General features: G+C 36.3%; 1 protein-coding gene across 1 annotated transcript in view; it reads right to left on the reverse strand.

Moving 5' to 3' along the window:
• Positions 1-597: 597 nt before the first annotated feature.
• The window catches only part of samd10b (sterile alpha motif domain containing 10b), a 61,883-nt gene continuing 40,087 nt past the window's right edge, over positions 598-22,393 (reverse strand). The window contains exons 3-5 of the mRNA XM_028453466.1: positions 21,931-22,099; positions 13,155-13,295; positions 598-1,794 (exon numbers count right to left, since the gene is read on the reverse strand). Of these exons, the coding sequence (XP_028309267.1) occupies positions 1,772-1,794; positions 13,155-13,295; positions 21,931-22,099 (333 nt within the window). The 3' untranslated portion in view covers positions 598-1,771. The remainder of the gene's footprint in view (positions 1,795-13,154; positions 13,296-21,930; positions 22,100-22,393) is intronic.

A 22,393-nucleotide genomic window follows, 5' to 3' on the forward strand; every position in this document is an offset into this window, starting at 1 on the left:
TGGTGTAAAATTCACACCAGAATGCAACCTTTTTTCCAGTTTCAAGTTCCTACACTCTGCTAGTTGCTTAGAATTACTTTATTTTGGATTACTACTGCATTTATGGTCACATATGTGACCAAAAAGTGGTTGGAAAGATTGGTTGGAAAATATACCATTATCTTTTTAACTGAGGCAGCTATTTTACAGTAACCATGAATCAAAATGTCATCTTCCATTGTCATTGATGGGATTCAAATTTACAGGTCAATTTAATGCATAATAGCCAAAAGTCTTGAGCACCGGCAAATACTGCCACTTCTGTCTCTTTTCTGGTTTTTGTGATTGTTGTACTTGCCTTAATAAACAATAAGTGAATTGTTCAGTGCAGCATATATTTTTTTTTATAAAACACACTATAATGAGACTATGAAACCCAACATTTCATCTCTATTTTTTTATTTTTTAAAAAGATCACTTTTATAAATGTCCATAGTATATATATTTAACCTGAAAATCAAATACAGTTTTTATATTTCTATTTCAAACACTTGATCAATCATTGCAGTAAACAAAAACAAAAAAAAAAACACATTGTTATATACAGTTTATCGGGTTGTCTAAAAAAAAAGTTTTCTCCTTTTCCACAGCCAGTTTTCCACATTTCTTTTTCAAAGTAAACGGAAGAATATTGGAAGTACAAGTTGTCTTACAAGTTTGTTTTATTTCATTTTAAAAATTTTTTATTAATGGTACTGAAACATAACTATTGTGTCACACAGCTGTCTGCTCCTGCTTACATGGACATCAGAGGTTATTGCTTCAGTCATAGTGGGCCTCTTGTTTTGGGGTAGCTGTCACAGTATCTTGATTTTTAAACCACATTCCAACAGAGGATTTTTATTTCTTTGACAACATTGTATAGTCCTTCTCAGCAGTGAACACAGAGTATTGAAGCTACAAGGCTGAAGAAATACACTGCCACAGTATGTAGGAGAAAAAACAAGCCTTTTCTAAGAAAATGCTCACGCTGCGCCTCCAGCAGCTCAGTTTGGGAGTATTTCTACTGTTTAGTGTTTTTTTCCAGGCATCGCCAAGTTCTCATCATCTACACCGTTTAATTATTGCTTGTTAAAGCATAAACAGCCAGTGACTATTATGTTACCTCAGAGAGCTCCCTGGATCCATTCCATAAATCAAACTAAAGTAGTCTCAGTAGTGTGTTTTCCCTCTGCATTGCTTTCAGTGCAATGAAAAACATCTCATTTATAGCTGACACTGTGTAGTCCTACTAAAAAAGAAGACAACAGTTTTTAGGATAAACCATTTATCCCGAGAGGAAAATGCATTGTGACACATGATTTCATCAGGAATACAGTAGTCCACTAATGTTAGTGTAATGACCTTAAACTGAGGAATAATGAATCCTAATTATAACGTGTTAAAAAAAAAAAAACAAAATGTCTATAAATACATTTGCCCAGTTGCTCTAAACTTCATGAGAGAAACCAAAAGAAGATCAGCTATGATCACTGTTGCTTTTCTATTATTCCAACATGGAGCCGCGAGTAGTCTTCCTCGTGCCAGCCTTCGTCTCGTCTGGACACCAGATTGGCTCGATCGTGGGAATTCTCCTCACTAGTTTGCATGTAGTCTATGGGCTCATCTTCTCTGCTTTCACGCCGCGATTTGCTGCTCACAGATGTGACGAGAACAGCTTCTCCATGGCTCCAAAGGACATTGTGAGACAAGGGATGAAGGGGAAAATGCTTCAAGTGGATCCAGCGATGAGCTATGAGAAATTCCCAAAGGAGGCTGTAAAGAGGAGCAGAGGAGACAGAGAATGGATACACAATTAGAGTTAAAAGGTAGACATTATTGTGCATTCACACCATAGACAGAGTTTAAGATAATTGCCAGGGGGGACAAAAGAAAAAAAAAAATTTCAATCTATGGATTGTCTTAAGATTCGCACCAACCACAATGTCACAATATGGGTAACATATACAATAATGCAAAAAATTATTAACATAATTGATAATGTTGACTATTAAAAATTTGCATCAACGCGTCGTTCAATGTAGTAAACGCATGATGAAATCAGGCCGGTGTCATGTACTGAGTTTGCATCATACTGAGATTGTATATGCGCATGAGTGCACATGCGCACTACTGGAAAATTAATTTTTGCAAAAAAAAAAACAAAACAATTTTTGTTTATTTTGGTTTTCAAAGTGAATAGACACGTGTTTTATTTGTTTATTGGATTGGGTTAGGGTTATAATCTCAGTACGGAGGTAAACTCATATTTTGCTGTAGTACCATATATGAACTGCTGTTCATAGTGAAGAAGAATTGCGCAAATGAAGAAGAGGGCCCAAAAATAACTTGTATTTTTAAAAGAACAACATATGAATTAATATACAGTATATTTTGTACACTGTGTTTTATGGCACTTGAAATATGTGTATATTATGTACAATATATTAAGAATTGTTTTACTTCAAATTCATTTTGGAAAACTGTAATCAAAAATTTTGACCACTAGGGGTCAACGCCCAACACCCCATCCACGCAAACTCCACGTATGATTCGCACCCAATACCAGCTGTTGGCAATCATTAAACATTACAGTATATTTCTCAGAAGTGTATGTATGTGTATGTGACCTACACCCCAAAACACTAAACTTTCTATAAGCAAGGCGTCCTAAAAAAGGGGGGTAAATGCTACGAGACAATATGTATGAAATTTAATTAATGTGTAACTAAAGCCTGATGTTTTGGCTGACGTTCGTCTTGGCAGGAAAATGCTGCCACCAAAATGTCAATGGTCTTAAATCTCAGCCAATAGCAAAATTCAATTGTAATGCTGCTGAAAACAAATGTATTAAAGAATGAAGTAGTGTTGTTGATTGATTTTTGTCCCCGCCCCTTCTATAAAAACTAGCACCTATGGACTCTCAATCTGTAGCTAGTAGGTTGAATTGAACACCTTGTGAATAGAGATATAGTGAGTATTGAGTAGGTAGTTAGCATAGCATAAATTGTTCTATGGATATTTTATAGTATAGACTCAGGGGCACTGCACATAATGAAGTTCTTTTTTTAAAAGTCCAACCTAGATGCCCTTCAGTCAAAACCTTGGGGTTTAAAAATCTATTTAATTTATTTATTCAGTTTATTTCCGACATGGTTGCATTCACAGAAGTTTTGGTATTTCTCTTTTTTTGTTTTGTACATGTCGAAAAAGGAGACGAGAGAAGCAGTTTGCTTATCTAGGTCCCGTCCCCTGTTTAAAACACAGAAAATTTACATCAAAGCTTGTCTCTCTGGTCAAACAGTCTTTGGTTCTTCTGAGCACAATTACAATTTTTTTTTTTTAAATTTAAAAATCTCTTAAAACATAATTAGGAAATGCAAGGTATCCAAGTAAAACCATATTTTGCTATAAATGAGTATGTTTAAAATAAATTCACCAGATTAACTGGAATTTTATCATTCAAAATGGAAAACCCAATAGGTTGGGACCCTTGGTTTAGGAAAAACAGCAGGAAGGGATAAACATTTTGGGAGAGAAAACATTTAATTTACCTTTCGACTGATGCAAAATCACATCATGGGCCAGGGTATGACCTGTGGTGTTTGTTACCGACATAGAATCAGTGGAATAAACTCATCTTTCTCTCACTTTAGAAGCTCCAGTTACCCTAACATACACAGGAAAATGCAAACCTTTGCACACTGGTGAAGAACAAACAACCTCTTCTCAAATACCCCTGGATTAAAGCCTGTCCACTAGTTTGTATGGATGTGAATCTTTGGGTGTCTCATGATTTCGAGTTGATTTGATTCCGATTCATAGGGTCACGTTTCGATTCAAAATCAATTCTCGTTTTAACCGATTCTCGATTCAAAATTGACACAATGCATAGTGTGTTAAGGCAAATTATGGCTTCAAAACAATATAGTTTGTATAAAATATTTTCCAATAAAATGATTCTAATTATGAAATCACATGAAGAGAAACTTAAAACAAAAGGCAACATTTATTCATGCTCAACAAATACAAACTTATTTACTGTACAAGCAATAACTTACATAAATAAAACTACCTAAATAAAAGTTTAGGCTAGCTGCCTTTTTCTCAGAGGTGACAAAAATAAACTCTACACAAATAACACAAATTGGTGTTTTGTGATTTTTTTTTTTAGTAAGTCTCATTTCTAAGTGACTACAAGAACATGTTAAGGCATACAAAAAATACATGAAAGGTGCCCATTTCAAAATACACAAAAATGTAACTGGTGTTTTCAAAAATAACATTGTACAGTTACAGTTACTAAAGCACATTTAAGACCTATCTGATCTAAATTTAAGACAGTTTAAGATTTGTGGATGATTAGAATTGTGATTCTTATGTGAATCAATTTTTTTTCACCACCCCAACTAGTTTGTGTGACATGCTGTATCAAACCACAGAGAAAATTCCAGCTCCTAACTTTTACAGGTAGAATAAGAAAACTAAAACAATAGGTATTGTTCATAGTTTTTATTTATAAGACATAAAATGAATCAATTAAGGAGTTTATCCATTGAACAGCAACACAAAGCAGTTTTCTAGCTCTTTCAATAATCAATTTTCTAGTCACTGTTTCCTTTATCAAAAAACAGATTTAGCCAGGTGGTTTCCCTGACAACAAGCACTTTTTATTGTATCCTGAAGTGACTCTTATGTCTGTGGAAAGGCAGATTTTGGTCTCAGAGGTCGTTGGCGATTTAGCTCTTGGCCATTCCCACCTGATTTCCAACGGGCCACACCACCTGTTCCTGGACGGAGACCGATGTAACGTGGCATCGGTGCAAACCCCGAACCGGGGAGCAGATGGATTGGGTGCCAGTGATATGGCCAGAGGCTTGCAGCTTCATTTATGGAAACTCTTTTTAAAGGAAGACCCTGTGGAGTCCTCTGTGCCTCGGTGGGGAAGGCCAGAGGAGCTGGATGAACAGTAATCAGGTGCAATTTGTGCTGGAGAGGAATGACATGTTGGTCACACTCTGAGTTTCATTCATATTTGAACCCAAAGCTCCAGCTTCACTGGTATAAAGTTCTGAGTAAAGCGCTGCAAAAAGAAGCAACATCAGAGGATCAATCTTGCAAAGCTTTAAATATTACAAAGGGAGTCTCAGACAGCAAAAAAGTGTTCAAGCATTTAAATCTTTTTAATGGAAAAAGAGAAGTTTTCTCATCTTTTTCTCAACACACTTCTTTTAAAGATGACAGATGGCTTCACACAAAGACTCACTTTGATGAAAAAAACATATGTTGCTGAGAAAGGAAGAGGTAAGACTCATGAGTTCAACTAGTAGCAAATAATAAGAAGGGCAGGTGTCATATTTGAATCCTCCCACAACCAGTTTCCTTTCCAGATGTTTCGACATCCTCAGTTATTGATCAGCTCTTCACATGCCAGCCCACAGCTTTTAAACACATCACACTCAATTTTCCACCCTATACCACTGAGAACAAAGGGAATAACACATTTGTTTCAATGAATTAATTTAAGGAATTGATCTATTTTTTTCTTCATTATTGAAGTTTTATTTTTGTGAGTATTTTTGTATGTCAATGTAATAAGACATTATCTACAATGTATATTATATATTATGGGCAGGAGAAGTGCCAAAACATATCTTCTTTGGTCTCTTTCTTTTCTTTTTTTTCACTCTTCTTCGTGGATTTTTTTTTATGTACCAACGTTAACGTCACACTTCTTCATGGGTTGTTTTTATGTACCTCCGTTATCGTCACTCTTCATCATTTTTGTTTATGTACCAACTTTAACGTCACTCTTCGTGGATTTTTTTATGTACCTCCTTTAACGCCACTCTTCGTGGATTTTTCTTCTTCTTTGGTTTCTTAATCCACCAGGGTTGGGTTCAATTACATTTTTCAATTACAATACAGTCTTAAATCGTCAATGTTTAATTATAATTAAATTACATTTACAATGACCAGCATTTTTTTCCCAATTAATAAATGTATCCACAGAAAGTAAATTATAATTATGTTCTCAATTACTAAAATTCATTTACAATTAATCACAGTTACTGAGTCTGAAATAAATGCCCTAATTAAAGGTAACCTTCCTCTTGTGTTTGCTTTCTGTTAACATCTTTTATGATAAAAAGTTCTAAATCATCTGTAAAATACACTAAAAACAAAAATCTATTATCTAATTCCTTTTCTGTCGCTTGGTTACTTTGGTAGCCGTCCTAATCTGTGAAAATATTGGTATTAATATTTTTGGTGTGAGCATCTGAGCTTTTTTTTTTGTTAGTATACTCCTAAATGTTAATGTTTTTAAAATGGTAAAATGTGGGAAAGCTTGATATGAAACGTATTTGAATAATTGTTATCTACATATGTATAAAACTGTAACATAGTTCCCCAGATTTGCGTTAAATTATAATTGACAATTTTAATAATTTTCATGCCACTCATAATTAAAAAGTCAATTACCTGAACTCAATTACAATTAATTTTACAATAACAGCAACACATTTTTAAAATTACAATTACAATTATGTCATAATTGTAATGAATTATCAATTACACGATTACAATTCAAATTCATCCTGTAATCTACCCAATCTGCAGCCCCTTTAGCCTTGGCGTTCGGTATTAATGAAGGTGGAAAACGTGTATTTTTACACATCAACAATGACATTTTCATGCAACTGCTACATCTTTTGCTTCACTTTTGGGAGGTGTGAGTGCTGTCATTCAAACACTAATGTTCCGCAAATAAACAAGCTCTGTGTGTTAAACAGCAGCCCTCAAACTAGTGTGCAGCTTGATGAATGTCTAAACAGGGACAGACCAAAGAGCTCTGACGGTTAAAAAAAAACACATGGCGTGGTTTCAGATGCACTTTCATCTTCACGCAGTTCTTTGTTTCTTTGCAGGGATTTCTGCAACTTCTGTCGGCATTAATAGATATTTAGGCTAATGGTGAATTCCCGGGTTGTAATAACTCTACCAGAGAGCATGCAGGGACAATAGATTAGAGATTACATGGAAATCAACTTGACATAAAGCTAAAACACTTGTTTTTCTCAATTTGTAACAGAAGTCATGCAATTTTATCTTAAGGGTGAAATACTATTACTTTGTTATCAAGCTAGTTTCTCTGTTGATTGGGGGGTGTCCTCTGGCTTGTGGGGTATCTGGAGCGGTTGTGTAATTATTGTTGGGTTGGTGCGTTTCCTCTGGGGCCACCTGTCTGGATGGTCTTGTGGGTCCTGGGTGGCCCTCAGGTCTAATGTGGAAATATTTGTTGCAGCAAACAGCTCTGTCACACTTGGAAGCACACATCCATTCCCCATGTTCACTCTTATCTTTATAGTATGTGAGCTTTGGGATGTTTGTTTCTGAGAGAGTTGAATTTATCAGCAACTTTCCAGTGTATAACATACAGTAGGGCTGTTAAAGTAATTTTAGTTTAGGGGGCTCAAAAAGGCAAGTTCAATCTCAGGTGGGCTGAACCACAACAATAATGTAACCCATTTTAATACTTCCGTATGTAAAACACTGTATACATTTCTTAAGGTGTAATGCATGCAGTTACAGATAGAACAGTTAGAACTTAGCTATTGTTCATTTACCAAATGACTAATGCACATCTGTCAAATTCAGGGCCTGTGGTCTAATTCTGAGCCATCATATCATCTAAGGTTGCAAATTTGAAAGAGAAAATGACTCATCAATTATTGTCAACGTCGGCACAATTGATGCATTATTATTATTATTATTATTATTATTATTTATTCATTAATTTGTGTTTCATCTGTTTTCATCCCTCCAGTAGAAACTGTACTGGTCCACCTATTCACTGCAGATGACCACCAGTTTCATAGTGAGAGCTGAACTCCAAGTGTGTAGATGCAAGAGAAGAATAGAACCCAGGATCTGTTGAGGAAATAGTAGTTCTAGGAAAAAAGTGGATGTTTGAAACAAAGTCATGTTGAATAGAACATATTCCCCTGTAGTGTAAGAAAAGAGGTTTCCTTCACTTTCTATTTTCACTTACTGTATTGACTCTTATCTACGAGCTTTTTTCCATCTATGGGAATTGTCATCTTATCCCAAATATATATTTTTTCTCAGTTAAACATCTCATCTCCCTGACTCAACTCTCTCTGAGTTCCACTCTTCTACACACTCGTATTTGCTTCCTCATCTCTTCAAAGGTTTTACCCCTCAGCTATTTAGCATGGTCTTTGAAATCGAAGCTCAGTGTGGCATGTTCATCCTTAAAATCACTTCAGGGAGATAGGGAGTGCACCTCGTGCTTATAAAAGTTCACAAAGCAGAAAATGTAAAAAAAAACAAAAAACCTAAAAAGGTTGACTCTGCCTTCCTCACTTGAATCAGAGGAAAAACTCCAGGCAGTCTTAGCACATTTGTATTTTCATTCTCATCTTAAAAGTTATGTGTGAGATCAATATTTAATTTTTGCCAAAACCATCTGAGATGAATCAAAGTTGACAGATGGTTCTGACGGCTGCTCTAAATCCCATCAGAACTGTCAGCAAATTAAGAATCATGCTAGGAGGTGGCCTGGAGAGTGTAGAGTAGTGTGAACAAAGTGTAGATCTGTCAAGTGCAAAAGCTTCCTCACTATTTCACCTCTTTTCCCCACTTTTGTTTCACCCTGTTTATCATTGTCAAGTTTATTTACACTTATGAACTCAACTGCCAAGCTAGACAATGACTTTCTTATCTATACAGTCAATGCTACACATTGGTAGACTAACTGTCATGCTAGCAAGTTGTAGGCCTTCAATCCATTCCATAACTGTCTGATTTTCAAAATAAAACATAATAACTCATTTACTCTAAGAAAAAGGTTATTGGCTATGACCTTGATGTACCCTTGACCACATGTAACCAAGACCAAAGACTTGCTCGAGACCAAGACAAGACAAAGATTCTTAGGAATCAAGACCAAGACCACAAAAATCAAGGTTGAACAGTTAAAGAGCATTCTCTTTCATTTTAATTTACTTTTTCAATACATTTGACAGACAAAAACAAGGGGTTTACAACTGTTTCAAAGCACAAAATGCCAAAATCTCAAATCTTGACAAATTTGTTCAACTTATTCTTGCAAAAAAGAAAAAATCCTTGTAAGTTTAAAAGCAACTGATAAGTCTCGAATAATTTTAAAAGTCTGAAAATAAGATGTTTATTTGTCAGGTGAACGAGGCCTAAAGTAAGTGGTACGAGGTATTTCTGACTAGAAATATGATGGATTGACGTCAGAGTTTTTGCAGGTGTCTGACACATTAGATTAGAGAAACTTTATTAATTCCTTAAAGATTTCTACGGAGGAAGAGCAATCAGTGAACTAACGCTACATGTTTTAATTAGGAACACTTCCAATTGCTTCTGCTTACTATCACATTAATTAAGTTGAAGAATAGCAGAACAGTGTTGGTCTCGATGGAAAACCCCAAGTTCGGTGAGTCCGAGACCGGAACAACGCAGAGTAAAAATGCTCTCGAGCCCGAGACAAGACCAAGACCTTTAAAATGTGGTCTGAGGACTACAACGCTACTATGACCACCCCCAATCATTTAAAGGCCAATTATCCTCTAACTGCAGAGATGACTATGTTTTAGTGGTCAACTGACAGAACTTGTGTGGCATCTCAGGCTGAAGAACTGACAGTGCAGGCCAGGGTTAGTGACAGTGGCCACGTTTTTTAATTCGGAATTAGTTATTCCAAATTAAATCATTCAGAATTAAGCGCAAAACGGTCCAAATTAACTTAAAGCGGTTTTAACCAAGGTAAGTGTTTAAAAGAACGAGGAATTATCTAATTCGGAATTAAAATCGGAAAATAAACCAGAAACTTAATTCAGATTTAAGTTTAATTCAGAATTAAATGAGGCATTAGGAATTAACTGTTTACAAGGTCAGCTTCAAGAGGATTTAACTTTTATTCCGCTTTAAAGAGGAATTTAAGCTCCCATGTAAACGTGGCCACTGACTCACTTCGTCCAATCACTGCCATCTATTCATTATAATTAATTAACAGATTAAAGGGATAAAACTCAGCATAACCGATGACATGCTGGTATCCAACCTATAAAAAGCTGACTCTGTATTTTTGATATCCTGCTGGGAGGAAGTGGTTTGTTGTAATGTCATTCGCTGTAGATAATGACCAGCTTGTCAGTGCTAACAGTCTTTAAAGGTCAAGAATAAGATGAGAACCTTTTCCCAAACCACCCCCACTCACTTCACCTTCATTTACACCACGAGAAAAAAAAAAAAAAAAAAACAAACGTCCCATTATCACTTTTTCTCGCCTGCCCTCCTCACCTCTGAGAACCCTCCAACCCTGTGAAACCCAGGTGATTTATGAAGCCACCAAATTAACCTGCCCTATAGCTTCGAGCTGGAACCTGCTGAAGTGGGAAATTGCATTTACATTGCTATTCTGATGGAAGTGACCAACAGTAATTTAAATTCTCCTTACCTGTCAGTTGCAATAGTGTACCAGATTAATTAATCTCAATATTCTTAATATGCATGAATGTCTCCTAAAGGAGTTTTTCTTTTTGCAGAAACTACAAGAACTATGTGGAAATACACATAATCACAATAGCACACATACTGCAAAAACTGTTGGCAGCTTTTTGCCAAACTAATAATAACTTCTAGATTTATCTTACCTAAAATATCACTATAATTCATTAAAATGACACATTTAAATACAGATGGATATTTTTCTCAAACATTTTACATATTAAAACTGTATTTTTATGTTTAAATCCCTTTTACACCAGTTTTTGCTGCCTGTGTCTTGTGAGGCTCGATAAATAGTAATTCTTTCTCCACATATATGTATATATACAGTATGTATGGAATTGGGATATGAATATCATAAAATAGAAATTATTAAAACAAAATCAGGCATTTTTGTCAAAGCAGCCTGTGGAGTGATAAAGGACGCAATAAAATCATTATAATCATCTGAGCTGAAGTGTGCATGATCTGATTCTGACCCTGTGAGAGTGTGAGCTGAGTGAAAGACGAGGACCACTTCATTCACTCGATTCAATCTGAGTGCTGATTGTAATAGCAACTTCACTGTCCAGCTCACAATTTGAAAAAAATACGCCCAAATCAGTGCAAGGCTCTCGTAGTATAAGAGGCAAAGGGTCGATTTAAGGCAGATGATTATTGTCATTGTGTCGGAAAATAAAGTTTAGATCTTCAGAATTTCTTGAAACTTTCAGACAAAGGTCTGATCTTGTGTTATACAAGAAGATACAGTTTTTAGTTTAAAAAGTACAGTTTCATTACAATTTACTATTTTTTGTTTAAACTAGTACAGTGCCTGTCGGAAGTATGTATTCATATAGTCGGAGCTTAACTTAACCAAATGAGTATGTGTTTGAAGGTTGGATGTACCAAGAGGTGTACATACTCTGTAGTGTTATAAAGGGGTTTATTTGTGGGTGCAAAGTAAAATAATGTGTGCGATTTCCCTGGTTTAATTCTATGGGACATGCGCAAGATAAATGTTTGTTTTTTTTTTTTTTTTTACTCATTTTTATATATTTTTTGTTTAGTGTATTTTTCTGTAGTGTATGTTTTTAGAGTCAATATGTGTATTTTTGTATCTTTTTGTGCAGTTTATGTAAAATTATTGTTTTTTGTTGTCATTGTAGTATGTTTTTTGAAGTCATTTTGTGTGTTTTTGGAGCCTTTTCGTATATTTTTGTCATATGGGACTATCTCTATCTCCTCCGTGGTTTCTCTCTCTCACACACATATGCATGTGCATCAGCCACGCGCATGCACATACTCCATTACAGGTTGTTGAAACGCCTCTCACACCCAATGCGTGAGACTTGAGAGAGAAAAAAGAACGGACCCGGAAGTACCACAAAGCGATCAAAATTGGGAGCCATAATCTCAAAATGAAATGAAAATAAACGTTTTGCAACACACTTAAATAACATTTAGCAGTACAAAAACGTTTTTAATATTGACCTTCTTTTGTGGACTGGAGGTGGGTCTTCTTCTACTGATTATTAAAGGTTGTAATAGATTGGTGTGCTAGCGCCCCCTCACACTGACGTCAAAAGGTGAATAGAATTAAATTAAACATTTTGTAACCCCAAATAAGTCCAAAATAATGCATGCACACACTCAACCCATGTGCAAGAAGTAAAAAATAATTCAGGTCAAACAGACACCACGTCAGGGAGAAATTCGATCCACAAACACACACACACGCACATTAAGAACTTCCTTGATTTATTAGAGAGATGTGAATGTAGATTATCATAATAAAGTTGAATAAATATGGATCTCAAGGGGAAAACCTGAGGCTCCAAAGTAAACAAAGAAACTTCCTGTTATTCAATGTTACTGTACCTATTATACACCTACAAATCTCTTCAATGGTGGCTATTACTATCCATATCATTACAATGATGAAATCATTTCTGGTGTTGTAATTACTCTTTTTTTTTAACTATTGTTCTGTTTACATAATCGAAACAAAGACATAAGTTTATAAAAAAAATACAATTCATCTTAGAGTTTGATTCACAAAATTCTCTTCTTGTATTAAATCAGGGAAGAAAATTAGCTTACAGCCACGCCCACTCAACATACAAAAATCAAGAATGTAATGCACCAACTAATGGTATTTGGAGTTTGTGTATGATTGTGTGTATGATTGTCTTTGGATGCGTCCAGTAAACCACATTAACAAAAGTCACAACAACAATCACAAAAACTAGTAAATTGAGACTTTGTTAACGTTTAAATGAAAAAATCTATAAAAAAAAAATTAAAGGGGTCGGATTAGATAAATTCATACTTCTTCCTACTCTTTTTCATTCACGTGAACTGAGATGTGTAAGAATTTGAAGATGCAAGATACTGTTTTGTGGTTATTTCTTGATGTTAATTTATTATAAACAGTTTTTATGTTGTCATTTACCTAATTGAAATAAATGAATAAATAAATAAAATAAAATAAAATCAATAAAATCAAACAGAAAAAAACACACTAGAAATAAGTCCAATTATCAATTGCTGCACATTGACATTAAAAATGTGTTCTTTGGGCACTTGTTACTTACTTCTACTAAGAAGCTGCAGGTTGCGTACTTCTTCTCTGACTTGCAGCTGAAGGACTTGTTGGAGGACCTCCTGCCTCAGGGTCTCCTGGACTATTCCCATTCTCTCCAGTTTCTCGCCGTTTAAGCGCAGCAAAGCCCGTCCTGCCATGCACAAGTGATAAATTGGTTACATTTCCCTATTAACGTAGAAAAACGACCATGTTTTTGCCTCATTACTGCTACCAAACCAGCCGTGTAAAACTTTATTAACCTTTGCAAATTATTTTCAGAAACCATATGGAAAAGTTATTGATAAATAGGCCCAAAAAGCCATTTTATAAACATACATGATTTAAAGAAGACCTAAAGGAATATTCTTAACAATGAAGTTATTCTTTAATTTGTGCTGTATAGCAGGGGTTCTCAACCTGGGGGTCGTGAGACACCGGGAGCGGGTCGCCAGATGCCTTCAAGAAAATATAATTTAATTATTTTTACCCATATTTGTGCTCCTTTTAATGCATTTCTGCTACATTACTCCCATTTCTGCCACTTCTCCATCAAATTTCTATGCCTTTTCTGCCCATTTTTCCCACTTTCAAGACATTTTTGGCACTTATAAACCCTTTGCACCACTTTTCCCACCTAATATTGCATATGATGACCAATTATTATTATAACCTCTTTTCACCATATTTCATGCTTATTTGCCATTTTAACCACATTCACGATTTGTCATTCCCATTATTTGCCAGTTTAAACTAATTGTTCCCACTTTGTACCACTTGTTCTGACCGTTTTATATCTGATTAAAACAAGGATTTACATCTTTAAGATGACTATATACAATGGCGCAAATAATGAAGTTCCTGGATAGCAGTGGATACTATTCAGATGAATAAATTAATGTGGTTATCACAGATTCATAGAACAATGGACTATCATTTTGCTGATTTTATAGATGCGCCCCAAAAAGTTCTCCCCTTTATTCCCCCTGATATATGGCCCTGTCTCCAAATGACTGTTCCAGTCTGTGTTCAACCACCTTCAGGTAGAGTGGGGGTCCCTGGTCTCTGGCACCTTTATTTTGGGGGTTGCAGGCTTAAAATGTTGAGAACCACTGCTGTATAGAATAACTGTAATCAATTGATAAATGTAATTCAATACTGAAGAGCATATTATGCCATCTACCACATGCAACTATAGAGAATTACTGTAGACTATGTACAGTATATTAACAGTTTTGTGTTGCACAAACAGGGTATTAACAGGATGACTGTTTTCTTTTGCAAAATATATTTATTGGAAGATATATCAGTTGACAATATACGGTCATGTATTACAGTTTTTTTAAACTTTTATTTTTATTTTAAACACACAAAAGAAAGAAAGAAAACAATAACAAATAATTAAACACAGAATAAATACAAACAACATTCACCCGTCCCACCCTGGCTCAAATGGAGATCACACAAACTATGCTTGACAAAACAGCACTTAGTCTGGCAGGATTAGTAATTCTTTGTAGTATGAAATAAAAGGATGCCATTTACAAAAGAACTTATCCATACACCCTCTCAGGATGACTGTTTTCTGTGGTTACGTTTAATTAGATTTACCCACTACGTTGCACATAATACCATTATTTTCGTACCAATTTGCACTCGCACAATCAGAGAAAAAATATGATGTGAAGCCTGACACTTTTGGATTGGAGAGCTTTGTCCTTCACCGTTACAGGAACAGGAAAAATCCATCATACCTACAGCAGCTCTATGTGACATCCAGGTTGTAATTAGACTCATTACTCACATAACTCCCTATCTGTATAATTCTATGATTTCCATTGCTCAGTTTTAAACACAAGTATTTCTCCACTAGCCTGTTTTTTTTTTTTTTACAAAGGTGCTCTTCAAAAAAGAAAGAACTCCAATTTTATGCCGGCATACATTTTAATGGAGAAACATCAAAGCCGAGAGTGCAGACAAATTTATTATTCAAGGTGTGGCAAGATCAGACTTTTGTTCTGATGACAGGCAGCTGAGCCCAGAGCTGAATGCTGATGATGTTCTCCCCATTGCACAGTCTGGTCTAATCCCTCAATAAGTCATAGGTGTGTTTTTAGGAGTGTTTGGTGTCAGACTAGAAAATGCACCAGAAAAAACTAGCACTCATTCCCCTCAAAGTGATACACTACACAACCCATCACATACTGTAAGACGTGGGAAACAGGCGGCCCTAATAAAACAAAATGGTAGAAAACTACACAACATGAAAGCTAAAATACACAAAATGAGAGATAAATAGTAATACACAAAAGGATAACAAAAACACAAGACGACTACCAATATACCAAAAAATAACAGAAAAATATACAGAAATAAAAACCATACAAAATTACAACAAAAACACAAAGTGAAAGAGCCTTTGGCAGATTGCCAGAATGCACCGCGACCGAGCAAAAAGAACCAATCGGAGCCAGGATCGTGTTTGATGGACTGTCTGACAGCTGTTGCTCACAGGCCCCGCCCCTTTCCCGGAGATAGAGCGCCGTCTATTTTACTGTGTATGGTCTGGAGGAGTAGATGATGGAATTGGTGACTTTTCTGCTTGAAAGGTAATTACTGCTGCTTGATTTACATTATGTTTGATTTGTAATTGTTACACTAGAACTATGTAGTGCATGTGTGCATGTGTGGGCCGCAGCCTCCATGTGGCTGCTGTAAGTGACACTGTGCTGTTGCTGCTGCTGAGGTGTGTGCACATAGAGAGAAGCGTTGCAGTAATATGATTTTAACAGAGCATGTTATATCACTGTGATGTTGCTGTCTGGCTAACGTTAGCTTGTTAGCTCCTCTGAGGGACGGACTTTGGAAAGTTTGGAGGCAGGGCAAGAGAGCAGCGGGGAGGGAGTGGGAGAGAGGGATCTGAAAGTTGCGGACTGCACCTTTAATGCTCAGATTGGTCATTATTCTAAATCCTGACATGAATGTTGATCATGTGGCCCCTGGATCAGACAATCCCCTTTTTGTGGCCCCCACTGTAATAAAAGTTGCATATCTCTGCATCACAAGCATGCACTTCAGATGATTATTCTAAACCTGAAAAATGTAAGAAGAAATGTCTTTTATATCAACGTTTACACTTCATAAACAAGTAATATCCCTCAATAAGTGGGCATCGCCATTTTGGAGATTGTGTATTTTTCTTTTATTTTGTGCATTTATTTTTTTGTTTCCTTTTTGTGTTTTTTGAGTCATGTTTTTGAATTCTTGTTGTCCTTTTATGTGTTTTCCTGTAATTTTGTGTATTTACTTTGCATTTATCACACAAAATTAGACTGTGGCCCCTGGGCCGCCAGTTGCCATATCTGGTGTAATTAAAGCATGTGTGCTTTTACCATTTAAAAGCAGATCATTCATTCACACTAGGACTGAGGGGCACAATAAAACACCTCCATCATTTCAGCCCATTGTGTGAGCACGACTGTCTGAGGGATACAACAATCATTTTCCAATCATTTTGTGCATAGGTCGTGTGTATTTTTTGCACAGTATTTGGTTGTGCACACGCATCAACCTCTTCCACCCTTCACCACTAAAGCCTTGTTCAATGTGTGTGGGTGGGTGTGTTTGTGTACAAATGAGGCATAGCAGAACAACAGAGTTCAAATCAATTCCCAGCAGACAGATTTAATACAGTTGCTAATAATTGCAGGCAGATAGGGAGCGCGTTCTGTCAAAGGGAGGAAAGAGACTCAAAAACAAAAGCTAGTTTCAATAGAGATCTCGTCTCCCAATTTGGCTTCGATATAAATTGCTTATTAACAATGTCTGTGGGCAAATGGGAAACTGCTCTGCCATAGCCGTGACATTAATGACTCTCAAAGCTGCAATTCAAGAAGAGGAGGGATAAAGACTTCCTTACTGGAGAACAACTTTCATTTGAAGTCTTTGATAGTGTGCAATTTGGTTCCCAAAAGAAAAACATAATGTCTGACAACCCTGTATAAAGCATAAACTCAAGCATAAGTAAGTCTGCAGCCAAATAATTACTATCTATTGTAGTAGCACACATTAGTTACCATAATGTATTTCCCTCCTGGATGATGTTCACTCTTTATTGATCCATCATCTGCTTACATGTTTTTTTTTTTAACCCTAAGAGAGAAACTACTACTTGGTTTTTTTTTGGATTAACGTCTTTGTTAAGAAAATTGGCCAGATCAAAACACACATTATAACACTAGTTTTATTACACACCTGCACATTGACTACATTAGGCAAGGCAATGCAAATGTATTTTGTATAGTGCATTTTATATACATAGGCAACTCAATGTGCTTTACATGATCAAAAGTGCAACAGAAAAAATTCAACAGCTTAAAATCCATAAGAATATTAAAGTCGGCAAAAAAATTAAATATTAAAAATCATCAGTAAAAACATTTAAAATCATCAACAAACACATTACATCAACAACAACAACATGACCAAAAATCTCCCTCTCAATCATATGCAGTAGAGAAAAAGATATGATAGGAGTTTGTCCGACTTCTTTGCAGCATAACAACTAAACGCAGCATCACCATGTTTACTGTGAGCTCTGGGCTCCACTATCTGACCTGTGTCCATAGACCTATTACAGAGACGGTTTGGCTCAGTTACTGATTACAGTGTCATACAGCAGCAGGTATTGGTTTACTGCCTTCACAGCAGCATCCTACTGCACATTCACAATTGTTTATAGTTTAATATCATATTTAAAAGTCCCATGTCATGCTATTTTTCACCCATCTCCATTTGTTCTAAGAATCCCAAAAACTTTCTGAAAAGTCACTTTCATCGCAATTCTACACAAACTTATGCATATTCATGAGTGGGCGTGTCTATAGACGGGACACTGACTTCCTCCTCTCCGCATGGTGATGTAGGGCCAGAGGACGGCCCGCCCTCCTCCCACCCACTCCGTAGCCGAGCTCATGCTGCTTTATAAACACGAGACAGAGCGTAGGGGCGGGGCGTTCATCGGTACATACATAGACTGTAGAAAATACATTCATAGCACTGCGCGAAAGATGCTGAAATTATCACCTTTGTGGGCGTGTCTGCTTAAATGTCAATCACGGCAGAGAGCTTCCTGGAGGCGCGGCTTCTCCAGCTCAGTGCCGCGTCAAATTTGTCATCAAATTGTAGCGAGGTGTTTAAGCTCGCCCTGCAGTAAGAAAGGAGTAAATCACCCTCTAACTAACGATTGAGGGAACCAATGAAAAAAACACTTTGGACATGTGTATGAAGCCCTAATAGCATTTTTATGATGTTTAAAGCACAGAAAAGTTGATTTAGCTAACATAGGCCCTTTAATAAAACATTTCACACCTGGTGTGAGATGATTAATTATTAGAAAGTATTATTCTTACAGTTAATTGTGATGTTTACAGGTGAAACACAATCAGTGTAATTACTGTGTGTAATCTTTACTTAGTTTGAATTTATTTTTAATTTCCTTACCTTTTTGAAAAACTGTTGAGCCACACTGCCTAGATTATTCATTTTACACTTGGAGCCTATTTTAGGCATTACACTTTGCTTTATCTGCACTCGACATTAATGTGGTGTACCCTGGGGGAGCATATAGGCACACAATGGGTAGATATTCTACATTTATTCATATAAAACCGCATCCGTTCAAAAGTGCTTTGTTAAACCTTTTAATAAAATGTAAATAAAAATAAATATTTTTGACTGTTGAATGGCATCCTTAAGATAACACTTCCCATTGCAGCTCACATTGTGAGGTGTTTTTTAAAAAAAAAATTTAGTATGTTAAGGTTTCATTTATTCAGACAACATTTTTTTCAGGAAATTTGATCTCATGACATGTTTGGACTGCCAACTGTCAGTCTTCCTCAAAGGTGATTCATAAGGGAAGCATCAAGGCATCAAGGCATTTTCTTCCCACTGTCACTGATGCTTGTTCATGTGGATTTATTTATTTATTTGACAGGGACAATGCAGTCAGACATAGTTACAGCAAAAGATGCAACTGATGCGATGCATACAGAGCGTAAAGCTAATGCTAATTCTCAACTCCCGTCCCTGGTTGAGCTTTCCCCTGCATACAACATGTATAAAAGCACAATCTTAAACACATATGAACTTATTTACAACAGTGATCTAGCATTTATACATTCCCACATTCAGCTCACACAGATACACACACTAATTCATTACACCGCACTCGCACTATTAAAAACATCATTTACAAGTGGGTACAACTTTGATTTGTTTTAGGCCACAACTTGAGCCTGGATGTTAACAATTTAAACTCTGTGATGCATTTGAGATGGGTAGGCAGTGAGTTCCACAGTTTGGCCTGTTTGATGGAAAAAGCAGACGGAGCAAACATGGTCCTACGGCTGGGGATTGTGCACTGATTGCTAGAGGTACTTCTGGTGACTGTGTTGCTGCTTTGTTTCTGTATAAATGAACTTAGTGGCTCTGGTGCAAGGTTACTGATGCATTTGAATATTAGTTTAGGAGAGTATCATTTATTAAAGCTTTCAAAACTTAACAAATTATATTTGTTGAGTATATTGCAGTGGTGGTAGTGAATTGGTTTTTTGTCCGTCATTTTTATTGCTTGGTTGTACAATGAACCAATGCCCTTTGTGGCTGAGGGAGCTGCTTGGCACCATGCTTCATGCAGTATGATATGTGGGAGAAGATAATCCCATGCATGTACAGCAGGGCCGCTTGATTTGGGATGTAGTGTCTAATTAATTTATAACAATTAATAGTTTTGGATATTTTCATAATATGTTAAATTTTAGTTGTGGTTCTAGAACCAACCCCAAGTACTTGAATTCTGTTACCGTTTCAATCTGTTCATTTTGTAATATGATTTGGAAATTAGGGTTTCTTTTTTTGATTGAGAAACACAGACACTGTCTTGGTGAGATTTAGCACCAAGTGATTTTGTTTGAGCCACTGGCTCACCTCACCCATACATACAGACAAAATGTCTGCCCCCTGCTCAGGCGTCTTTGCGGCTGCATGAAAGCCTGCATTGTCCGCATAAAGCTGACACAAGACATTTGGACAGGACAAAGGTAGGTTATTTATGAAGAGACAAAACAACAAAGGTCCAATTATAGAGCCCTGAGGGATGCCCTTTTGATTATTTAAACATTTTGATTTGTCCTGAGCCACGTTCACACATTGTCATCTGGAATGGAGGTAGGATGTAAACCACTGCTTCTGGTGAGATGTTCAAAGATGACATTTTAGACAGAAGCAAGTCATGATTCACAGTTTCGAAGGCCTTCTTCAAATCTAAAAAGTTTGCCCCCACCACTTCTCCCCTGTCCATGTTTGTTGGTTTTTTTCTTTTTTCTTAGAAATGTTATATGTAGATAGCGCTTCAAAATGACATTTTTTGTAATTTGCGCTTAATAAATAAAGTTGAATTGAATTGTACTGAATTAAAAAAAAGTAAAATCTCACTCAAAATCTCACGTAGCATGGCACAAAATGATGGACTTCACCTCCTGTAATGGAAATACCCATATAACGCGGACTAAACCCTCATTGATATATTTTGGGAAAATATTTTCCATCATAAAACAGGTGGGCTAATGTGTAGCAAAGACACATCTTGCATGATTTAGATGCGTGTATTCAGTGAAAACTGAGAAATATCAAATAAATTAATTCACACTAATTAAGTTGAATGGGAATATGGGAAATTTTGACACGGAAAATCAAAGCCCCTGTTATTGTTATACTGTATGATTTATAAGCCTAACAATGTAATGGACCACAACATCAAGAATCTAATTATGAAGACACAAGTTAAAAATGTTCTTTGATATCAACTCATATTGAAATAGAAGGAAAGATGCAGTGAATTTAAATGTGAAAAACGAAAGAGGCTTTGAGGAAGCTACACTGATCTCCTCAGACAGCTATTTCCACTGCAGTGGCATCCTGATGGAAAGGCCGAGGGAGATATATTTACTTTTAGGTCATTGAACTGATATGTTACAAACCAGCAATCCTTCTCTTGACAGTGGGTGGGATTCAACAACATCCTCAAGAGGAGGCAGTTTATTAACGTGAGTCTTTGATGTTGTGCATCAACAACAAAAAAATACATAATCACCAAACATTTGCACAATAAAACACAGGAGCTCATAACCACAACAATATGAGATCCAGCTGGACATCAGCAAGTGAATTGCATTCAAACAATGGGATCTAAGACTCAGTCTCTCATTTTCTGCTTTGAAAAAATACAGAAATAAAACAGATTTAATTAGAGCTGCTGAAGCCGCATGTGTATTTTTCTTTTTCGTGTTTATGCACCTGTGCATTTCTGTGTAGTCCCGCTAGAGAAAATAATATATAGATATTTGTAGGCTTTGTTTGAACTCATATCGGGTAACCCAAGATCTTTTTACGCAGCTTTGCTTTTCCGCTCTAAAAATAGGCCCCACTCCTTTAGCTACCTCACATGAATGCCCTTTAAATCCCTGCCTTTGTGGAGATTTGAGTGTGATGTGTTTCTGGTTGAAAAAGCTAAGCCGAGGGACCACAAACGTACAAAAAAAAAAAGAAATAAGTTTGATTTAATAAGCCTTTTATGGCATTGCTTTGCTTTACCTTCACAGTGCAAGGAAGCATCATTACTGCAGATCATCTAACAAGCAATCAGCATTGCTTTGGATATTAATGTCAGGCAAACAGAAACCATCAATATCATGTAAAAAAAAAATGCAATATTTTATTTTACATACCAGTTATAGCGTGATGGGAGAAGGCCTCTACGTAGGTCAGGTAGTTGTGAGGACAGTGTTTCTTAAGCCACTTGCAGACGTCCTGTTGAGTCCACAGTACCACAGGTTTGGACAGACACGACAGCGTAGGACTGGTGTGATACACAGTGAAGGCTTCCCCTGGATGTAACTGAAACAGATGGAAAATAAAAATAAAAAAACATATATTTGGGTTATTCTGTGAAGCCCACACATATAAAAGACCAAATAATACTGACGGCCTGCCTGTTATTGTTCATTAAGGTCGTGGGCATAACTAAACAACAAATGCTCTTATGGTTTTAGGTTTGAAGGTGGTAACAGAAGACTATTTTATTCCTATAGATGTTTGAATGCATTCACAGGAGATCATTACAATACCATTTGTATGATCTGATTATTAGGACTTGGGGTTTGTTGGGTTTAGTTTTGAATGTGGTTAATT

This window comes from Gouania willdenowi, chromosome 7, assembly GCF_900634775.1.
Source record: "Gouania willdenowi chromosome 7, fGouWil2.1, whole genome shotgun sequence".
Taxonomy (NCBI): domain Eukaryota; kingdom Metazoa; phylum Chordata; class Actinopteri; order Blenniiformes; family Gobiesocidae; genus Gouania; species Gouania willdenowi.